We start from the raw sequence: 17012 nt of genomic DNA on the forward strand, positions 1-17012 counted from the left end.
GTGGGTCTCGATCTCACAAACTGCGAAATCATGACCTGAGCTGAAATCGGGAGTCGGACGTTCAACCAAAGGAGCCACCCAGGTGCTCTGAGAACTACTGTTAATTTAAAAATTCAGAAAAACTCTGAAGCTGAACAATTCCCGTTCTTATAAATTGCTTTCAAATGCCCAAGAATTGCATCAAAACTTGGTGGTGAGGCATTAAACACAGTTTTCTGCTAGTGTTTTTCTGTCGGGTTTGTACGTAGTTGCTCTTGGAATACTTTTTCTCTGGGGATTTCTTACCGAGGCCTGAGCAAGCAAGCAAAGTTGTTGGGTTCCTCATACATCCAGAGTCCTGCTTCTTAATGTTTCCGTTTCCCCTTTTTGATTCTCTGAACACCGTTCACCAAGTAGAAATAGGATGGGCTTTTCCTCTTTTTTCACGTGCAACCCCTTTTGTTTTGAATCTGTCATGTTTACTGACCAGGACTCGATGCACTTCTGGTGGTCTCCCTAAACACGACTGCCCACGATGAGTTTTCCAGCTTTGAATTTGGGAAGGGATTTGATTACAGGACTCATCTGACCATTGGAACAAGAGAACTGGGCAAGATGCTATCACAGTACCTGGTGAGTTGTCGAGCAGACATGCAGTTACTCAAAAGGCCGTTGGAACGGAACTGGAATTTTGATGAGCATTTCCAGAGAGTGCCTTGCTTACCCCATTACACTCAGCGCATGGTCTTTAGTATGTGAAAAAGTGTGAAAGACCTGAGCTGCATTTTTTTTTTTTTTAATTTTTAATGTTTATTTACCCTTGAGAGAGAGGCAGAGCATGAGCAGGGGAGGGGCAGAGAAAGACAGAGACACAGAATCCGAAGCAGGCTCCAGGCCCCGAGCTGTCAGCACAGCAGGGCCCGACGTGGGGCTGGAACTCACCAACCATGAGATCATGACCCGAGCCAAAGTTGGACGCTCAACCGACTGAGCCACCCAGGTGCCCTGTAAGCCACGTGTGTTTGGTTTTGTGTGTCCTTCTGCCCTTATCGTCTCACCAAATGAATGCACCGGGAACTAAAAAACCAACTAGCCCCTCATTAAATAAAAAAATCACCCAGCAGTTTATGCTGCAGAAATCCTCAGAAAAGAGGAGTCTGTCAACTAGGAGCCAGCCAGTCGTGTGCAAACTCAGCCTGTGGTCCTCTGTGGGGCAGTCGCCCTTTCTATAGAGAGGTCATTTCCTGGGAGAGGGTATCATGCGTCACAGTTGCTAGCCCAGTGCCCTGTCTTCAGTATTAAGTCAAAAAGCACCTCTGATCCTCCGCAGCCCCTCCCCCAGAGAGAGAAGATGGCCGTGTAGGTGGCGCGTTATGATCTGCGTGAATATAGTTCTTAACGTTGTGACGTTCCTGACAATTGTTGCTCTCTTGTTTGCTTTTTCCAGGGAAACATTGCAGAGAGGACTTGCTGCTGCACATTTTGCAAGTGTTCAGGGAGTGCAGGTCTTCCTGGGATGCCAGGACTGCAGGCCATGAAGGTGCCATTCAGTTGTGCCTTGAGAGGGTGGGTGGGGCTGGGCCAAGTGGCTGAATGTGCAGACTTCACTCGGTCCTCATGGAATTGCTTGGGGCATTTAGTTCACTGTGTCTTCTTTGGGTATTTCCTGTGACTCCTGTGGTGTGGGAGCCAGTTCAGAGGGGCTCACTTTTGAATACTGCTGTGAAGAATAACTCCCGTTTTCCTTATATATCCCTCATGATGTTGCTCCTCGGTTTTGCAATTTTTTTTCATAAAATTTTTTTTTAACATTTATTTACTGTTGAGGGACAGAGCATGAGCAGGGGAGGAGCAGAGAGAGAAGGAGGCACAGACTCTGAAGCAGGCTCCAGGCTCCGAGCTGTCAGCACAGAGCCTGACGCGGGGTAGAAATTCAGGGCCCACGAATCATGAGATCATGACCTGAGCTGAAGTCAGGCGCTTAACGGACTGAGCCACCCAGGCGCCCCCTCGGTTTTGCGATTTGTACTTTTGCACCTGCTTTCAACAGTTTGGAGGGTGCAAGAGGTGTTAGAAACAGTGGGGAAAGTTGTCCTTCATCGGTGGTGAATGAAACTGAGCTGCAAAGACAGCAAAGCATTGCAGATTAATAGGCTTTTTAAAAATGCAGTATACAAGATCAATTACACAGCGATAGCTTAAATAAATATGGTCTCTTCATTCATGGAGTGCTCTAAGGTGATGAGAATGAATGAGCTACAGGTATATACGACAACATGAATAGGTGTTACAAACACTGTAATAGCCAAAAAAAGAAAAAAAGTAAAACATAGAAGAATACATATAGTCTGGTTCCATTTATAAAAAGTCTGAAAGCAGGCAACACTAACCTATCGAGTATGTCTGGGGGTAAATCAGGACCTGTGTTACTGGGTGAGGAAAGCAAACCTTAGTTTAAATCTTTGCCACAAATAGGCCACAAGGCAGTGAAAGCACACGTGGCAGAGGGAGAGATGATCGCAAGGGATATGTAGCCTTGTTGTCGGGAGGAGTGCTTCTTCCCTGAGCTCTCAGAAAAGCAGAAGAAAATGCTGTCTTTGGAAAGTGACCAGTTTGCCTGCTGGGAGAGTTACGGTGGCCACAGCTGCCGGCCATGCAGCCTCGGGTGCGGACTGACCCGGACGCCCTGACCTGCAACGTGGAATCCACAGGTCACCTTCCTGTAGAGGTCAGAGGTTGTCAGACTCTCCCCAGTCTCACAGCCACCCCTGCCTGCGCTGTGACCAAGTTGAAGGGAGGGACTTGTCTATAACGCCTAACGATTTCACACGTTCAAATTGGAGGAAGCCAGCTGAAGTGCATTTTCTCTCTTCCCTCCCAGGGCTCTCCGGGTATAAAAGGCAGCAGAGGACATCGGGGAGAGGACGGGGACCCTGTAAGTTCTTCTGACCCTCTCCCACGACATGAGCAGTGATTTTCTTTTGCATGGAAAGCCTTGTGTTCCTACAGAAGGGGTTTTGGAGGAAAATAGGTTGTTTCCCCCTCCTTTTATTTGTCTGGGTCATGAGTACTTGCCAAACGTACTTTTGGGGGGAAGGAGGAAGCAGACTTACCTACACGTTGCCTGGCCTGTTTTTATCAGTGGCAGGGAGCCGGGCACGCTCCGGTCCCCCCACGCCCCCCTGCAGGGTGAAGCAAGGCTATCTTGAGGGGCTGCCTTTGGACCCAGAGTTCAGCGTTTAGTACATGGAGAGGCTTGGCTTTGTGGTTACGTGGTACACAGAAGTTTTCTAATCTCAATCTTTGACCCTCAAACCGGAACTCTCACTAGATTCATCAATCAAATTGGGAGAATAGATTTGAAGGAACTGAAACACTTGGGTAGCTCCGTTTGGGGCAGGGAAAGTTCAAGAAGCATCCAGCCTGCACCTCCATCTCCTTAGCCGCAAGCTAGCTCTTCGTCTGGGCGGCAAGTTATGATGAAAAGCACAGGCCGTGTAGTCAGACAGCCAAGGGATGACCTGGACCAGAGACCTTGGCAGGACACTTAACTTCCTGACCCCCAGTCTGCCGATCTGTAAAACATTTATACATTCCTCTGACTCTAGTGCTATCCTAGTTTACACAATGACCACCAAGGGGAGAGTTCTAACTCACCTACCACGTAGCTGCAGAGGGGTCTCAGAGCCCACCCAGGCAGCACTGAGGGCTTTGACCGGGTGTCTGGCCTTGAGCCCTCATCTGGCTGACCGTCTAGTCAATGGGAAGCTGCAGTGTTTTGGTAGCTCTCGCGACCTTTGGCCACGAGTGAGGCCTCCTGCTTTCCTGGGAGTAATCTTCAGAATAAAGAAAGCAAAGCAGGAAGAAGGAAAATCCCTTCTCCCATCACCTCTCAGGAAGGGAAGAATCAAGCTCATTGCTAAACAATTGGTTATCCAAACAGCAAACCGTCAGCACCCACTCTGCACCCAGATTTGAGCCAGGCACCAGGGACACAATTGGGGAAAGAGATAGCTGGGGGCTCCTGCCCTCAAGGAGCACAACGTTGCTTTTCCCTCGAGATTCATTTTACGCCGGCATTTACCTGTGTTTAAATATTTCCCGGGAGAAGCAGGATTGCTGGGAGACGCCTACATCATTGACCTTGAACACTCTTCCCCCCGAGCGGATGATCTGACTCGGGCTCTTTCACCTGGGGGTCATTTCCGTGAACACGAGCACTTCCCATCTCCCGGCACTTGTGGTAGCGGCCCCTCCCTCCCTTCAGCTCCTTGGACTCAGCCCCAGTCCCCTGGGACTGGCTTGATTCAGTACTGACTTTTCCAGCAGCACTGGGACCTTGGGCACAGTTTCAGGGCCAACGCGTATTACTGGAGTATTTGAAAGGTGGCTGGAAAGTAGATCGACTTCCAAACCTTTGGCTGTGCTGTCTGATGAGATGGTAAAACATCCGGGCTCATCCCGCACTTCTGTGTGATCTTGGGTCTGCAAGGAAGCCCTGCAGGTTGGCACGGAAGACGCTGGAATAGAGGGGGGAAAACCAGAGTTAAATGAACACATTTGTGGACAGATTTGCTCTGTCTGAAGCTCAGAGTGCTGCTGTTGCTCTAGCTTCTCTCTCAAAAAGTAAACTGCTGGCAGCATCTGGCAGATGAGTCACTTTGGATACCTGTTTGGGTACCTTTTCTTAGGGAAGACGAGGAGAAATTGGACCCACAGGAGATAAAGGGATTGCAGGATGTCCAGGGGAGCAGGGCGAAAAGGTAAGCCCTGCTGGAAATGTGATTTTGAATTCCCGACAACAGCCTCTTGCCTCTTTCCTCCCTCCCTCCCTCCTTTTCTCTCTTCCATCCCCCCATGCCCCGCCCCTCTCCCTTTCTCCAATTACATGTTAGTGTCCTCCCCTTCACACTAATTCTGCTTCTTAGAAACCTCAATGAGTTTTGAGCCCACCTCAAAACATAGGTGGTGTGCAATCCCACCTATATAACCTCTGTGATTTTAGAGCCAAAAGCCACTAAAGAACAACACAATCACCCTCTTTAGGGAGGCAGCCACATCCCGCCCCAACAGGGTGTGAATCCACCTTCTGACTATCTGTGATGTGTCAGTGAGAGATATTTCATCTTTTACAGGGAGCCAGAGGATATTCTGGATACAAGGTACTGTAGTGTCTTCTCAGTCGATTTTGATTTCCTGGCGGGATTAGTTTCCCAGGAAGCATGTGGCCGAGCTCCCCTCTGACCCGATTGTGCTCCTTGTTGTCCCTCAGGGAGAAAAAGGAGAAGATGGGTTTAACGGACTGGATGGGGAGGAGGTAAGCCATCTTTCAAGTACTGTAACATCATCATGAGGTTGACGTATTGCTCTTTAAATGGGGATTTTGTTTTCCTTGTTTTCTTTTAGGGCTTTCATGGGTTACCTGGGACAAAAGGAGAAAAAGGCGATCCAGGATCCCAGGTAAATCTTCAGTAAATCAAAGAAGGAGAATTTGGTGATGGAGATAGTCTTAACTGCTGTGCTCCAGTGCTTAGAAGGGAGAAAATTGAGAGCTGACTTGACCACAATGAAGGCCTGTTACTACCAAATAAATGCTGCCTTCCCATTTGGGAATTTTCAAGAATTCCATTGAGGGATTCAAAGCGTGCAAGGTTCTACGTTTGGTGTCTTCCTCAGAAGTCTGAAAATGATTGTTTTTGCCTCCCAGTAGCTTCCTTGTTCTCTTTACTGCATCAGGAAAAAAAAAACCATAAAAATCAAAAGAAAGATACAGAATTATTTTGGCGACCTTGGTGTAATAAATCACGGTGAAACTTTTTTTATCTTAAATTCATTTCAATACTGATTAATATATGCCGGTTGGGTCCAAACAGCTCTGCTTATATGTTCTGATCCATTTATTTATGCAATATTTTTGAATATCTGGCATGCGCCGAGCACCAAGTTATATGCTGATGATTCGGAGACGAACCACACTGACCTTGTCCTCAAGGATCCCCAGACGTAGAAAGACAGACATATTAATTGCTAATGACAGTGCAGAATGTGATTGAGGCCATGTTGTAGGCAACTACGTGAGAGCCCAGAGAAGGGCACCTAACTCAGCCCTAACTCAGGTGGGGGGCGGGGGGAGGAGTTCAGAAAGTCTTTCTGGAGGAAATGATCCCTGAGCTGAAGATGATAGGAATTAGCAAGACATGGAGAAAGGCCATTCTAGACAGAAGGAACAGCATAAGCAAAGACACGGAGGCTCAAGAGCACTGCAGATTGAGCATTAGAGTACAGGTAAAGGGAGGTGTGGTTCCAGCGGTGGCCGGAAGAGATTGGGAAGACACCAGGGAGCCATGTTGAGGAGTTAGGCTTTTAACATTAGGAGATTGGGAACCTTGAAAAGATTTTAAGTACGGGCGCCACAACGGAATTTGCATGTTGAACATACTACTTGTCGGTGGTGTGGAGACTGTGTCAGAGATGACATAGGTGCAAGGCAAAGATGAGAGGATCTGGAACAATCGAGGGGAGAAGTGGCAAAGCCTTCAAGTAAAGCAACGTCAGTGAGAACAGACACATGACGTACTAATACTAAGGACGTGGCAGGGCCCGGGCCGGAACAAGCAGCGGAGTGCAGGATTTACGGACATACTCCTTCTCAGAGCTCTGCCAAATGTGTCTCCCTAAATACTGCACCCCAGGTGACTTGTTTCTCTCACCCTAGTTCTGGCTCCGGCACAGATCTCTAGATCTAGGTGACCAGAGAAGCAGGAAGTGAGGAGTCATTCAGAATGCCTGGAACAGTACTGGCTTGGGCAAGCTCAGTTGGGAACACTTGAGTCTGAGTTGTCAACTGGAGCATTTGCTGTGGAGGTTTCCAGTGAGCAACTGCATTATAAATGTCAGAGGTTCCTAGACTGGCTGGGATGTCCAGTACAATCCCCACTAGCAATATATGACATTTAAATTCAAATTGGTGAAAGTGAAAACTCCCGCCCTTCAGTTGTACTAGCCACATTTCATGTGCTCAATAGCCACATATGGCTAGTGGTTACCATCTTAGACAACTCAGAGAATATTTCTATTAGGGCAGAAAGTTCTTTGGCGTAGCGCTATGCTAGATCATGAGAGTTTCCCATTGCTCCGCGTCACTCTAGATAATCCTGACCAGCGATCATCTTGACCTTTTAACACTGAACTGAGTATCGCTTGAGAAGGCTGAGGAAACTGGCTGGGATAAAGGAACATGGATCATTTTGTCTGATTGACTTTCTTGCCGCCAAAACCACACGCTTGACTCTTTAACACCATTCTGAAACCCTCCTACAAGCTAACTCAGAAGCTCATTTTATTTTTTTTTAGGGCAGCCCAGGTTCCAGAGGCCCCCCTGGGAGATATGGGGAGAAGGGCTTCCCAGGAGATCCTGTAAGTTACTAGGGTCTAGTTGGCTCTGAATTATGTAGTTGCTCTGAGCTCCTATCTCCTCTCCCTTGTGTCTCCCACTAACCTCTAGGTGAAGGCTTGTCTCCTTGTCTTGGGAGCAGGGGTAGTAGGTATTGTCCGAGACTTATCTGCTTGGGAAAAATCTGTCCACATCTGATTGTAGCTGATTATATTGAAAATTTCGGGGCACCTGGGTGGCTCAGTCAGTTAAGCGTCCGACCTCGGCTCAGGTCACGATCTCACAGTTTGTGAGTTTGAGCGCCCCGTTGGCCTCGCTGCTATCAGCCTGTCAGCACAAAGCCCCGCATCGGATCCTCTGTCCACCTCTCTCTCTGCTCCTCCGCCACTTGCGCTCTCTCTTTTCAAAAAATAATTAAAATTAAAAAAAAAAAAAAAAATTGGAGCGGGGAGCTCAGGTTCCATCTTAATCGTCCTTATTGTTATGTAGAGACTTCCAAAGTCCTTTTTGGGAGACGTTTCCACAGTTCTGCTTCTTGGGCTTCTAATCTTACAGATTCCCTATCTGCAGACTCAGTTACAAGGGAATCTTACTGCACCTCTAAGGGGGTAGCATAAGCACGTTCGGCCGTCAGTGAAGCTGCCGATACAGAGAAGAGATCATTGCCATGGCTTCGGCAAACACTCTTATCACTTCGTTGATCACCAGACCCTCTTCAAACTTGGGGAAATATTATTGTATTTTTTCTCAAAAGTCGATGAATTTCAAATATGGAGAATTTTCTCTCACCCCTCCTCACTTAACCCAAATTAGCTTAATACGTGAACATTGTACCATTGTATTTGAAAAAAAAAAAAAAAAAAAAAAAAAGCTGATATTCCTTGGTTCTAAAATACTTTTTAAATCTTCCTCTAGGGTAATCCAGGACGCAACAGTAACATCAAAGGACAGAAGGGCTCCAAAGGAGAACAAGGAAGACAAGTAATTGGTTCTGTTTTACGTACAGAGAACCTATAGACCTATTTACATATATATGAATGATTAATTCTGTTACTGAACGGAGGCTTTCATGAAGTCTTAATTATTTAATAAAATATGTAACCCTTCTATAGTTGAATAACAGCCCTGAGTTCACATTTAAAACAGCATTATTTTCTGAAAACAGGACACATATGTAGTAGGTTATACTTTTATGGGTTAAATTATTAAGTTTCTGGCAGGTGACATTATTGTAATGGGAAACTGATAGTTAGCGGTGCACGTTACTACACCATTTTCCTCATTAACAGATATATACCCAATAGTGTTAACATGCAGAAGATTCTAGCATGACACATTTGCTCTGCTGTTTTAATAGTGCGTGAGGTTTTTACGCTGATGTAATTAGTCAGAATATATTGCCTTATGATCTTGGGGGAACAATTGTATTTCTAGGGTAGAACTGGACAGAAAGGGACTCCAGGTGATCCTAATTCCAGAGGAAGAAGGGTAAGTTTTTCCTTGAACATTTATTTCCCCTCCTTATCATCTGACGATGCCATAAAGGTTTTCACAATATTTGCCCCTGCAGAGTTGGCCGGCCCAGGGCTGATCCATTGTCACTGTTGTCATTTGGGGCTAGATGGTGTGAGGGGCTGTCATGTACATTCGAGGAGGTCTAAGAGCATCCCTGTTCTCTACCCACTAGATGTCAGTAGCGCTCACTCCCCCCAAGTTGTGGCAGACAAAAAACGTCTGCAGATTTTGCCAAACGTCTGGGATGAGGGGGAGTGGGGAGTGAGAGTAGGGGGCAAAACTGCTCCTAGATGAGAACCTATGTGACAGTCTGCCTTCCTCTTTCCGCCTTCCAGAAGCTTTTGAATGTCTTTGGAGAGAGTCAGTGCTTTAACATGAAAGTTCTCCTCCGGTAGCTTAGCATCTCTGAGCTTCTATAAGAATATGAATTGGGTAAACCCACTCTCTTTATCTTCAGATGTCGCCAATGGGAAAGAAGAATCACAGATAAATTCTTGAATGAACCAAAACACCGGTGACTAGGAACAAGCCTCTGGCAGCTTCGAGAGCCTAGGGCAACTTTGTAGCATCCCATGTGACGCCAGGCCTAAAACAGGAATACTGGATATCCCCTTCTTTTTATGGAACAACTAAGAAATCGCTTTTCTTTTTGTGCATTACTAAAGTGGGAGATGATATTTATAACGTGTTAGAAATCCTTTTGTCATGCACTCCGAACGGAGATCATAAAAAGACAATAACGCACAGTCTCCTAGATTGGACCCTGCACCTTGTTTGATCAAGAAGTGAAAATACTTGGCCTTCTTTTCTGTTGCAGACCTGGAGTCTTCTCATCACTTTGAAGGCCATGGCCGATTGCCTTTTTCTCTGATCTAGATAGTGGAGAAATGTGTTGTAATTCCTCTTGCCTTTGTTTATCTTGAATCATAGTTATTAAGGGATAGGATCTACAGTCAGTTGGCTTAGGCTTCCTGGTGCTTCTGGTAAAAATTCTCTGGGACTTTGCCCTCTTCTCCACACAAGAGAATCAAAATTAACCAGAGGAATCCAGGGAACAGCAACATATACTACATGCAATAAATTAAAAAAAATTTTTTTTAAATGTTTATTTATTTTTGAGAGACAGAGCACAAGTGGGGGAGGGGCAGAGAGAGAGGGAGAGCCAGAATCCGAAGCAGACCCCAGGCTCTGAGCTGTCAACACAGAGCCCAACATGGGGCTCGAACCCACAAGCTGTGAGATCATGACCTGCGCTGAAGTCGGATGCTCAACCGACTGAGCCACCCAGGCGCCCCTACGTGCAATAAATTTTAAAGATAAATATATATTTTTCTTGGTTTAAGAGAAAATACACTTAGTTTGAAATAGCTTTATAACTGTCCCCCTCCATCAAATACTTTTGAAAAGAGATGCTAGGGATGGGGCTGGGGATTACTACTTGGACAAACCAGCCAGTGACTCTAAATCACTTCAGAGACAGGAGGCTCTCAGCCGCCCTCTCCTATCTTCACCCGTTTTCCTGCCCAGCTCCTCCTTTGTAACCTCTCTTCTCCTGAACTGAACAAAGCTATGTGAATATAGAACAACATTAAGCTTTTCCACCTCTTCCCTTACTTTTCCAGTGAAGGCGAGAATTCTCTCTGAGGGTCAGAGGATCTTAAGTAGATAACAGATTCTAAGAACACAAGCAAACCTAAGACATGGCCGCCTGCGGGACAGATTCCAACTCATGCAAAGTTGATTGTACCGGCTGTTGCCAAGACGGGGGCTTGATATTCTGAGAACCAGAGCACTAGAATCGACAGTCCAGGTCCCTTGTTTTTGGCCTGTCACACACAGATGCTTATACGGGCACCTGGGTGGCTCGGCCAGTTGAGAGTTGGACTCTGGCTTGGGTCATGATCTCACAGTCTGTGAGTTGGAGCCCCACGTGGGGCTTGCGGCTGTCAGTGCAGAGCCCATTTTGGATCCTCTGTCTCCCTCTCTCTCTGCCCCTGCCCCACTCGCACTGTCTCTCAAAGATAAGCTAACATTAAAAAAAACACACAACTGCTTTTAAATAATAGTATTTCTACTTCTGTAGCATTTATTTTATGTCGCGTCCTGATCAAATCACTTTCAAATATTAATTCATTAAATCCTCATAACAAGCCTACGAGGTAGATATTATTATTTATATCCATTTTGCAGATGAGAATAACAAGGACCCTTGGAACACTTGCCCAGGATCAGGATAGGTAGCAAGTGGCAGAACTGGGGTTTGAACCCAGGCTGTCTCACACCAGAGTCTTGAGTCCCGACCTCCTGGCTAAGGCTTACCGAGCAATTGCTCTGTGCCACACAAGCTTCAAAGGGCAGCCTTGAGCTCAGGAGTACCCGACTTCTAAAGGCACACCCTAACCACTGTGCAATATTGTCTGCATGTAGTTCAGAAGTTCTTTTATCCTTTTAATGGAGACATCCCAGGATAGTAGTGGCCTCAACCTTTGTTTGCTGTTTCTTCCCTACTTTCATTTGCCAGGAGCTCTATTAGTCCCATCAAGGAACAAAGAGCTCACAGGTTACAATGGGTAACTTCTCCCAAAGGGCATTTGCATTTTGAAAGCAGAGTACCTGAATCAAGGGGGCAGAACCCCAGGAGAGGAATTCGAATCATTATCCAAAGTGGTAGAGGTGATACTTGGTCAGGTAGTTCATTCTAAGGAAATTCAGAAGGTGGGCAGTTGAAAGAAAACCGATTCTGAAATAATTTCCATGGCTACCTTTCTGAATGCATGAATAGAATTTTTTTTTTAAAGTATTTGTCTTGTACCTAAAGGAATCATAGTCATTTATCACAATACAAAGTAGACCGGTGATTGGGATGTTCCATAGCTCTCTCAGAGGGGCAGGGGTGAGGGGGGGTGTGAGGGTATAGATTTTATTGCTGCTGTTTAGGGAAAAAGAAGTTAAAATCTGGGGTCTGAGTCCTCTCCTGACTAGAACACTCTCTGGAGAGGGTGTGACAAAGGCGGACACTTAGGTGGAGAGCCTGAGCTGGTGACATGGAAATCACCGCTGGTTAAGTGCAAACAGATTTCTGGCTTCAGAGATCAGGTGAACATGGCCGGTGGCCGGGCCGCTGGACCGCCACGTCATTGGGCAGACCCCGTCGGCCATTTTCTTCTTGTAGAAGTCCTTGGAAACAAACCTCAGTGGGCCCACGTGTGAAGCACTGAACCTAACAATTTTTACTCTCCCCTAAGATACATTCAGGGCCTGGGACAGAGAGACAGACAGGACACAGCTTGTTCTCATGTAGGAAGCCTCTGATTAGCAGACAGTACTCTATGGAATTTGCTGAAGAGGGAAGGATAGAAGACAGGTTCTTCAGAATGATTTGATCCTCCAAACAACCTCCTGAATAATTGTCAGACTGGAGCTGGATCCGTAATGACTTTCAGATTGGCTTTCAATCAATCCCCCAAATGTTAGTCTATAATGAAGTGCCCAGCGAGAAAACTTGTCTTTCGAAAGCACCTCAGGGAAGACATTTCTGTGAGCTGCTCATTACTTATGTCTGTCAGGGAATGAAACAGGCTGGTTTGCCTCTAAGAACCCTCCACTTGGCTACGTACACACTAACACTTTGCCTTTTCTGTTCCAGGGAAGGGAAGGCCAAAGGGGGCCCCCAGGTGTCCCGGTAAGTACCCTTTACTTCCTGCCCTGCGAGGTAGTTGGTTCCAAGGAGAGTCCTCATGGGCAGATGGCACTGGGAATGAACAAGAATGTGACAAAGATGTTCTAGGAAGTGTAGAGCAATAGACATGGCCGCACCCCTGGAGGGGAAACAGAAGGGCCCATCAGCTCAGCTGCCAGGAACTGGACGCGCCTGACCTAAGGCAGAGCCTCCTTCCCAGGCACCTCATAGACAAGAGGATCTGTGCGATCCCAAATGTTATATATTTGACTGCCTTTCACAAGCACTGGGAATCAACTGCATGGGAGGGAAATTCTTTACTAGAGTAAGAAACAATCTTGTGTTCATTTTTTAGTATGGAAATGAATAGAATCCTAGGCAAAGTAAGGGGTGAGCCAAGGTTCAGTCAAAGTATTGCCCATGTGCTATGTATTACGGTACTAGGTAGTATAAAGAGAAAATCTCTATGGAAACTATGTGGAGACAGTATTAACACTGAAAACTCGTTCATCAGGGGGAGCCGGGAAATCCTGGACTTCCAGGTGCCCAGGGAGCTGACGGATTACAAGGCCCACAGGTATGTTGAAGTAGTTCATAAATGCTGAAAAATAATGCTGAGTTATTCCAATAGGAAGCCAGTGGGTAGTTCTGTATAAAAATAAATAACTGAGAAATGCTTAATCTGCTCCTGCCCTCCTCCATGGTCCATGTTTCTGGAATTCTACATTTCCCATCATGGGAGAGTGATTGTGCTCCATCAGACCTGCTCCTGTTTTGCAGCTCATGAATAGAGAAAATGGCTGCTCTTGTGCTCACCTAGTATTGTATCAGCTTGTTAGTAATAATGAGTTATTAGGACCTTACTATTATATTAATCAATGAATTACTATTAATTAGTAACAATTACTAACTAGTAATTAGTAGGTACCTGAGCCCTATCTTTTGCTGTCCAGAGAGTGATCAATGGCTCATGATTCAGACATGAGCCATTTTTTCTTGATCGTATCATTGCTGATATGGGCATCAGAGTCAGGACATCTCTGTCTCCTTCATGTTGGGAAGGTGCTGGGGTCATCCCTAGAGAATGGTTTTGTAACACATGGGTGTTTAGTTACCTTATGGAGCCCGCTTGAAGCCAGGATTTGTCTGGAAGGTATGCCTAGACCTAAGACCTTCTCGAGAGTTCATTTTTCTTTTAGGAAGTTTCAGATACTCACGCCAAAGTAGAATTTGGTATTCTCTTGCGGGTTCTGGGGTCCCTGAATCAAACCACCAGCTAGCAAATCCTTTAGGCTGAGTAACCACGTGACCAGCCCAGTTCCATCTCCCCTTTGTAGGGAGAAGGGGGACATTAGCTCAGCTGCTCCAGGGTCCCTTTGATACTCAGGCAGCGAACGACGGCTCGTCCAGTGGGTGCGACCATTGTACAGCTGGTGCCTTGGTAGTGGGGAAACATCACCAGCACCTCTCATTTTTTCTTCCATGCAAGAGATCTATACGAGAACCTTGCATCAGATGCTAATATAGTGGAAAATAGGCTTGGATTCCCCTGGTAGGGCTTCTGCTGCTAAAATGTCCTCTTGGGCCAACTTGAAACAACTTAGCTTTCTGTTTTCCACGTTGACGATGAGCACTCTGGCCCAGGTAACCTGCCCCAACAAAGGAATCCATCTGACTGTTGTTTGCATCTTCGCTCCTTCTTCTAGGGGTTTTATTTCTCCCTTTGGTCTCCTTTTCATTTCCCCCTGTCAGAGGGGGATGAAGGTCTTAGACCCAGGCAGAGATGCCTGGATAAGATCTGTACCACAGAGTCTGGGCCTCCACTCAGTCCCTCACTAGGGGAGATACGCTTAACCTCACAGTTACAAGACACGCTTAACCTCACAGTTACGAGGTGACTTGTGGTGTTGGACCAGCGCTTCTCTGTGGACATGTTTCAAAAGCATTGAAGAAGAAAGTACGTTTTCATTGCTTCGTGTAATTATGCTTCTCGTTACCACATTAGGGGGGAAATGGAATTCCTGGCAGCAAAGGAGAGAAGGGAAGCCCAGGGCACAAAGGACCTCAGGTGAGTGACTCAGGAACGTTGGGAGCCAGTGGTCTCCAATCAGACCATTTTCTCTTACTTCAAAAACATCGTCATACATAGTTTATTTTATATTATCTGCGTTTGGGGCATTTTATTTTTCAATTAACTTGGGACACATTTGGGACAAAAAGAATTGGCAGCACATTTTAGCACAGCCCCGATTCCTTGCGCGTCACACAAGCCCTCCTCTCTCTCCTTCACTGGGGTTTTACTGGGAGAGCACGGACCCATCGCATCAGCCCCAAGAAAGCATTTGGAAGAGTACAGATCTCGCAGACTTGCGAGCATGTCAAAACCTGATTCCCTCCGCTGGCTTTTCTAACTTTTAAAAATGTATCTGTGCCACATGTATCTCCACCGACCGTAGATGTTTGAAAATGGACTCTGCAAAGATCCCTCGCCACCCAAATTGACTTGATTCCTCAGCTCACCCTCTGAATCAGTTTGGTCCCTAGGTTTCTGACAGGCTGGTGAGGGATTCCTATGGAAAATATTCTGAATCTGTTCAGTTCTTCAGCTCTGACAGCGAGAATTCAGAAGGAACACCTGTGTTTGCCTCCTTATCATGCCGGCATGTTTGTGGAAGACACTTGTGCCCATTTTCAGATTGGGACTGAAACACACTGTGCATATGGTTCCAGATGCGCGCATGGTGCAGTGCTCACGAGTGGCAATGTCTCGTTCTCACAAAATCAGTACATTCCGACCAATGTGCCGCATGTAGAAATAGCATATGTCCTGTCAAGAGCACCCTTTCTGTTTCTCACGAAGGCCCCGGGCGGACTAGTGGTGTCCCCGCAGATGAAGATTTGTGGTCCTCTAAGCCAGACTGTAAGCCGAGTCACCTGCTTTCAGCACAGATGTCTCTCTCCCCTGGGTGGCTGGGTCTCTTGTTAAGCAGGCATCAAGGAGCTGTTGGAAATGACACGAAGAAAAGCGAAACTGATCTAATGGGCTTTCTAAGAATTGCTGCAACACCGACATACGTGTCTCCCATTTTCGTTCAGGGCTTTCCTGGGCCGATGGGAGCTAAAGGGAGCCTTGGAAATCCCGGACCCGCAGGGAAAAAAGTAAGTGTCATCTCCTATAGATTTAAATACTGAGAAAAAAGTACTGCCCTTCTTTTCTCGATTTCCATATTAATTCCTCGCAGGAGCCGGGCACCCTCAATCCCCCCACCTGCTTTCTGCGATACATTCTTTTGCTTCCACTGAGCAAAGAATTTCTAAATGCTTATCTCTTCCTGACACTGCCCTGTTTCACCAGGAGAGACCCTGTGATCTCACCCGTGGTGAAATAACTCCGAAAACTCTCTTCAACTCCCCGATTTCCTGCGGGCACGAATGTATGCACGGGGCAGAGTCCAGAAGGGGGGTGTCCAGACTCAATCTGCTTGTGCATACCATTCTCTCATTCATCCTACTGTCTCTGATGTGGCTCTTTTGGAGACTGTCAGACAGCAGACTGTTGGCCTCTTCAGAATCCCACCCCCTGCTGAACACCTTTAAGCGGCTCCCTGTCCCACGGCCAGCTGTGACTGGCAACTGTGCAGTCACCCTGGGGGCCCAGCTTAGAAGGGCCCCATGCTTGGTTTCACGTCCTGCCGTCACCATCTTGAAAGTCTTAATATTTGAGGATGGGACCTACGCTTTCATTCTGCACCGAGCCCCGCAAATTAGGCAGCCAGTCTTAATTTCCCCGTAGCTCTTAGGAAAAGCTCTAGACTTTAAAGTAGCTTGGAAGGCCCCCTGGCCCTGTTTAATTCTGAGGCTTCAGAGCTCCTTTCCCTCCCACGTGCCCGCGCCAGGCTTCTCAACAATGCCTTCCCTCTACCCCGACCGTGACCGCCCTCACCCCTCCTGCAGTTCCTTCTTCCGCTCACACAGCTCCACCCTCAAACCTCACACCCCTGCTCCTGTGCTTCAGGCAGCCCGCCTCCTTAACCCCACCAGATCTATTTATTTATTTAAAGAAATTTTGTTGTAATGTTTCTTTATTTGAGAGAGAGAGAGACAGAGAAAGCCGGGGAGGGGCAGAGAGAGAGAGGGAGACACAGAATCCAAAGCAGGCTCCAGGCTCCGAGCTTGTCAGCACAGAGCCTGATGTGGGGCTCGAACTCACGACCGTGAGATCATGACCTGAGCTGAAGTCTGATGTTTAGCTGAAGTCTGAAGTCTGGCCATCCAGGTGCCCCTTATCAAATCCAATTTAGATTCCCCTCCCTGTCACTGGCATAGCATCCTGAGTTTATAATTTTCTGCCTGTCTAATTGTCTCTCTTTCCAACCAGACTATTTTTGCTGAGGCAGGACCACATCTATCATATTCAGTGGTTCATTTGCCAGGATGATAAATACT

At 46.7% G+C, this 17012-nt stretch overlaps 1 protein-coding gene across 3 annotated transcripts in view; it reads left to right on the forward strand.

Moving 5' to 3' along the window:
• COL6A5 (collagen type VI alpha 5 chain) overlaps window positions 1–17012 on the forward strand; it is a 136319-nt gene that overhangs the window by 69956 nt on the left and 49351 nt on the right. For all 3 annotated transcript variants that reach the window (XM_040480165.1, XM_040480166.1, XM_040480167.1), the window contains exons 11-24: window positions 470–612; window positions 1427–1519; window positions 2861–2914; window positions 4671–4742; window positions 5115–5141; window positions 5252–5296; window positions 5386–5439; window positions 7333–7395; window positions 8288–8353; window positions 8807–8860; window positions 12534–12569; window positions 13081–13143; window positions 14572–14634; window positions 15663–15725. In XM_040480165.1, the coding sequence (XP_040336099.1) occupies window positions 470–612; window positions 1427–1519; window positions 2861–2914; window positions 4671–4742; window positions 5115–5141; window positions 5252–5296; window positions 5386–5439; window positions 7333–7395; window positions 8288–8353; window positions 8807–8860; window positions 12534–12569; window positions 13081–13143; window positions 14572–14634; window positions 15663–15725 (896 nt within the window). The remainder of the gene's footprint in view (window positions 1–469; window positions 613–1426; window positions 1520–2860; window positions 2915–4670; window positions 4743–5114; window positions 5142–5251; window positions 5297–5385; window positions 5440–7332; window positions 7396–8287; window positions 8354–8806; window positions 8861–12533; window positions 12570–13080; window positions 13144–14571; window positions 14635–15662; window positions 15726–17012) is intronic.

Source organism: Herpailurus yagouaroundi, unplaced genomic scaffold (genome assembly GCF_014898765.1).
Source record: "Herpailurus yagouaroundi ecotype Mexico unplaced genomic scaffold, PumYag 159, whole genome shotgun sequence".
Taxonomy (NCBI): Eukaryota; Metazoa; Chordata; class Mammalia; order Carnivora; family Felidae; genus Herpailurus; species Herpailurus yagouaroundi.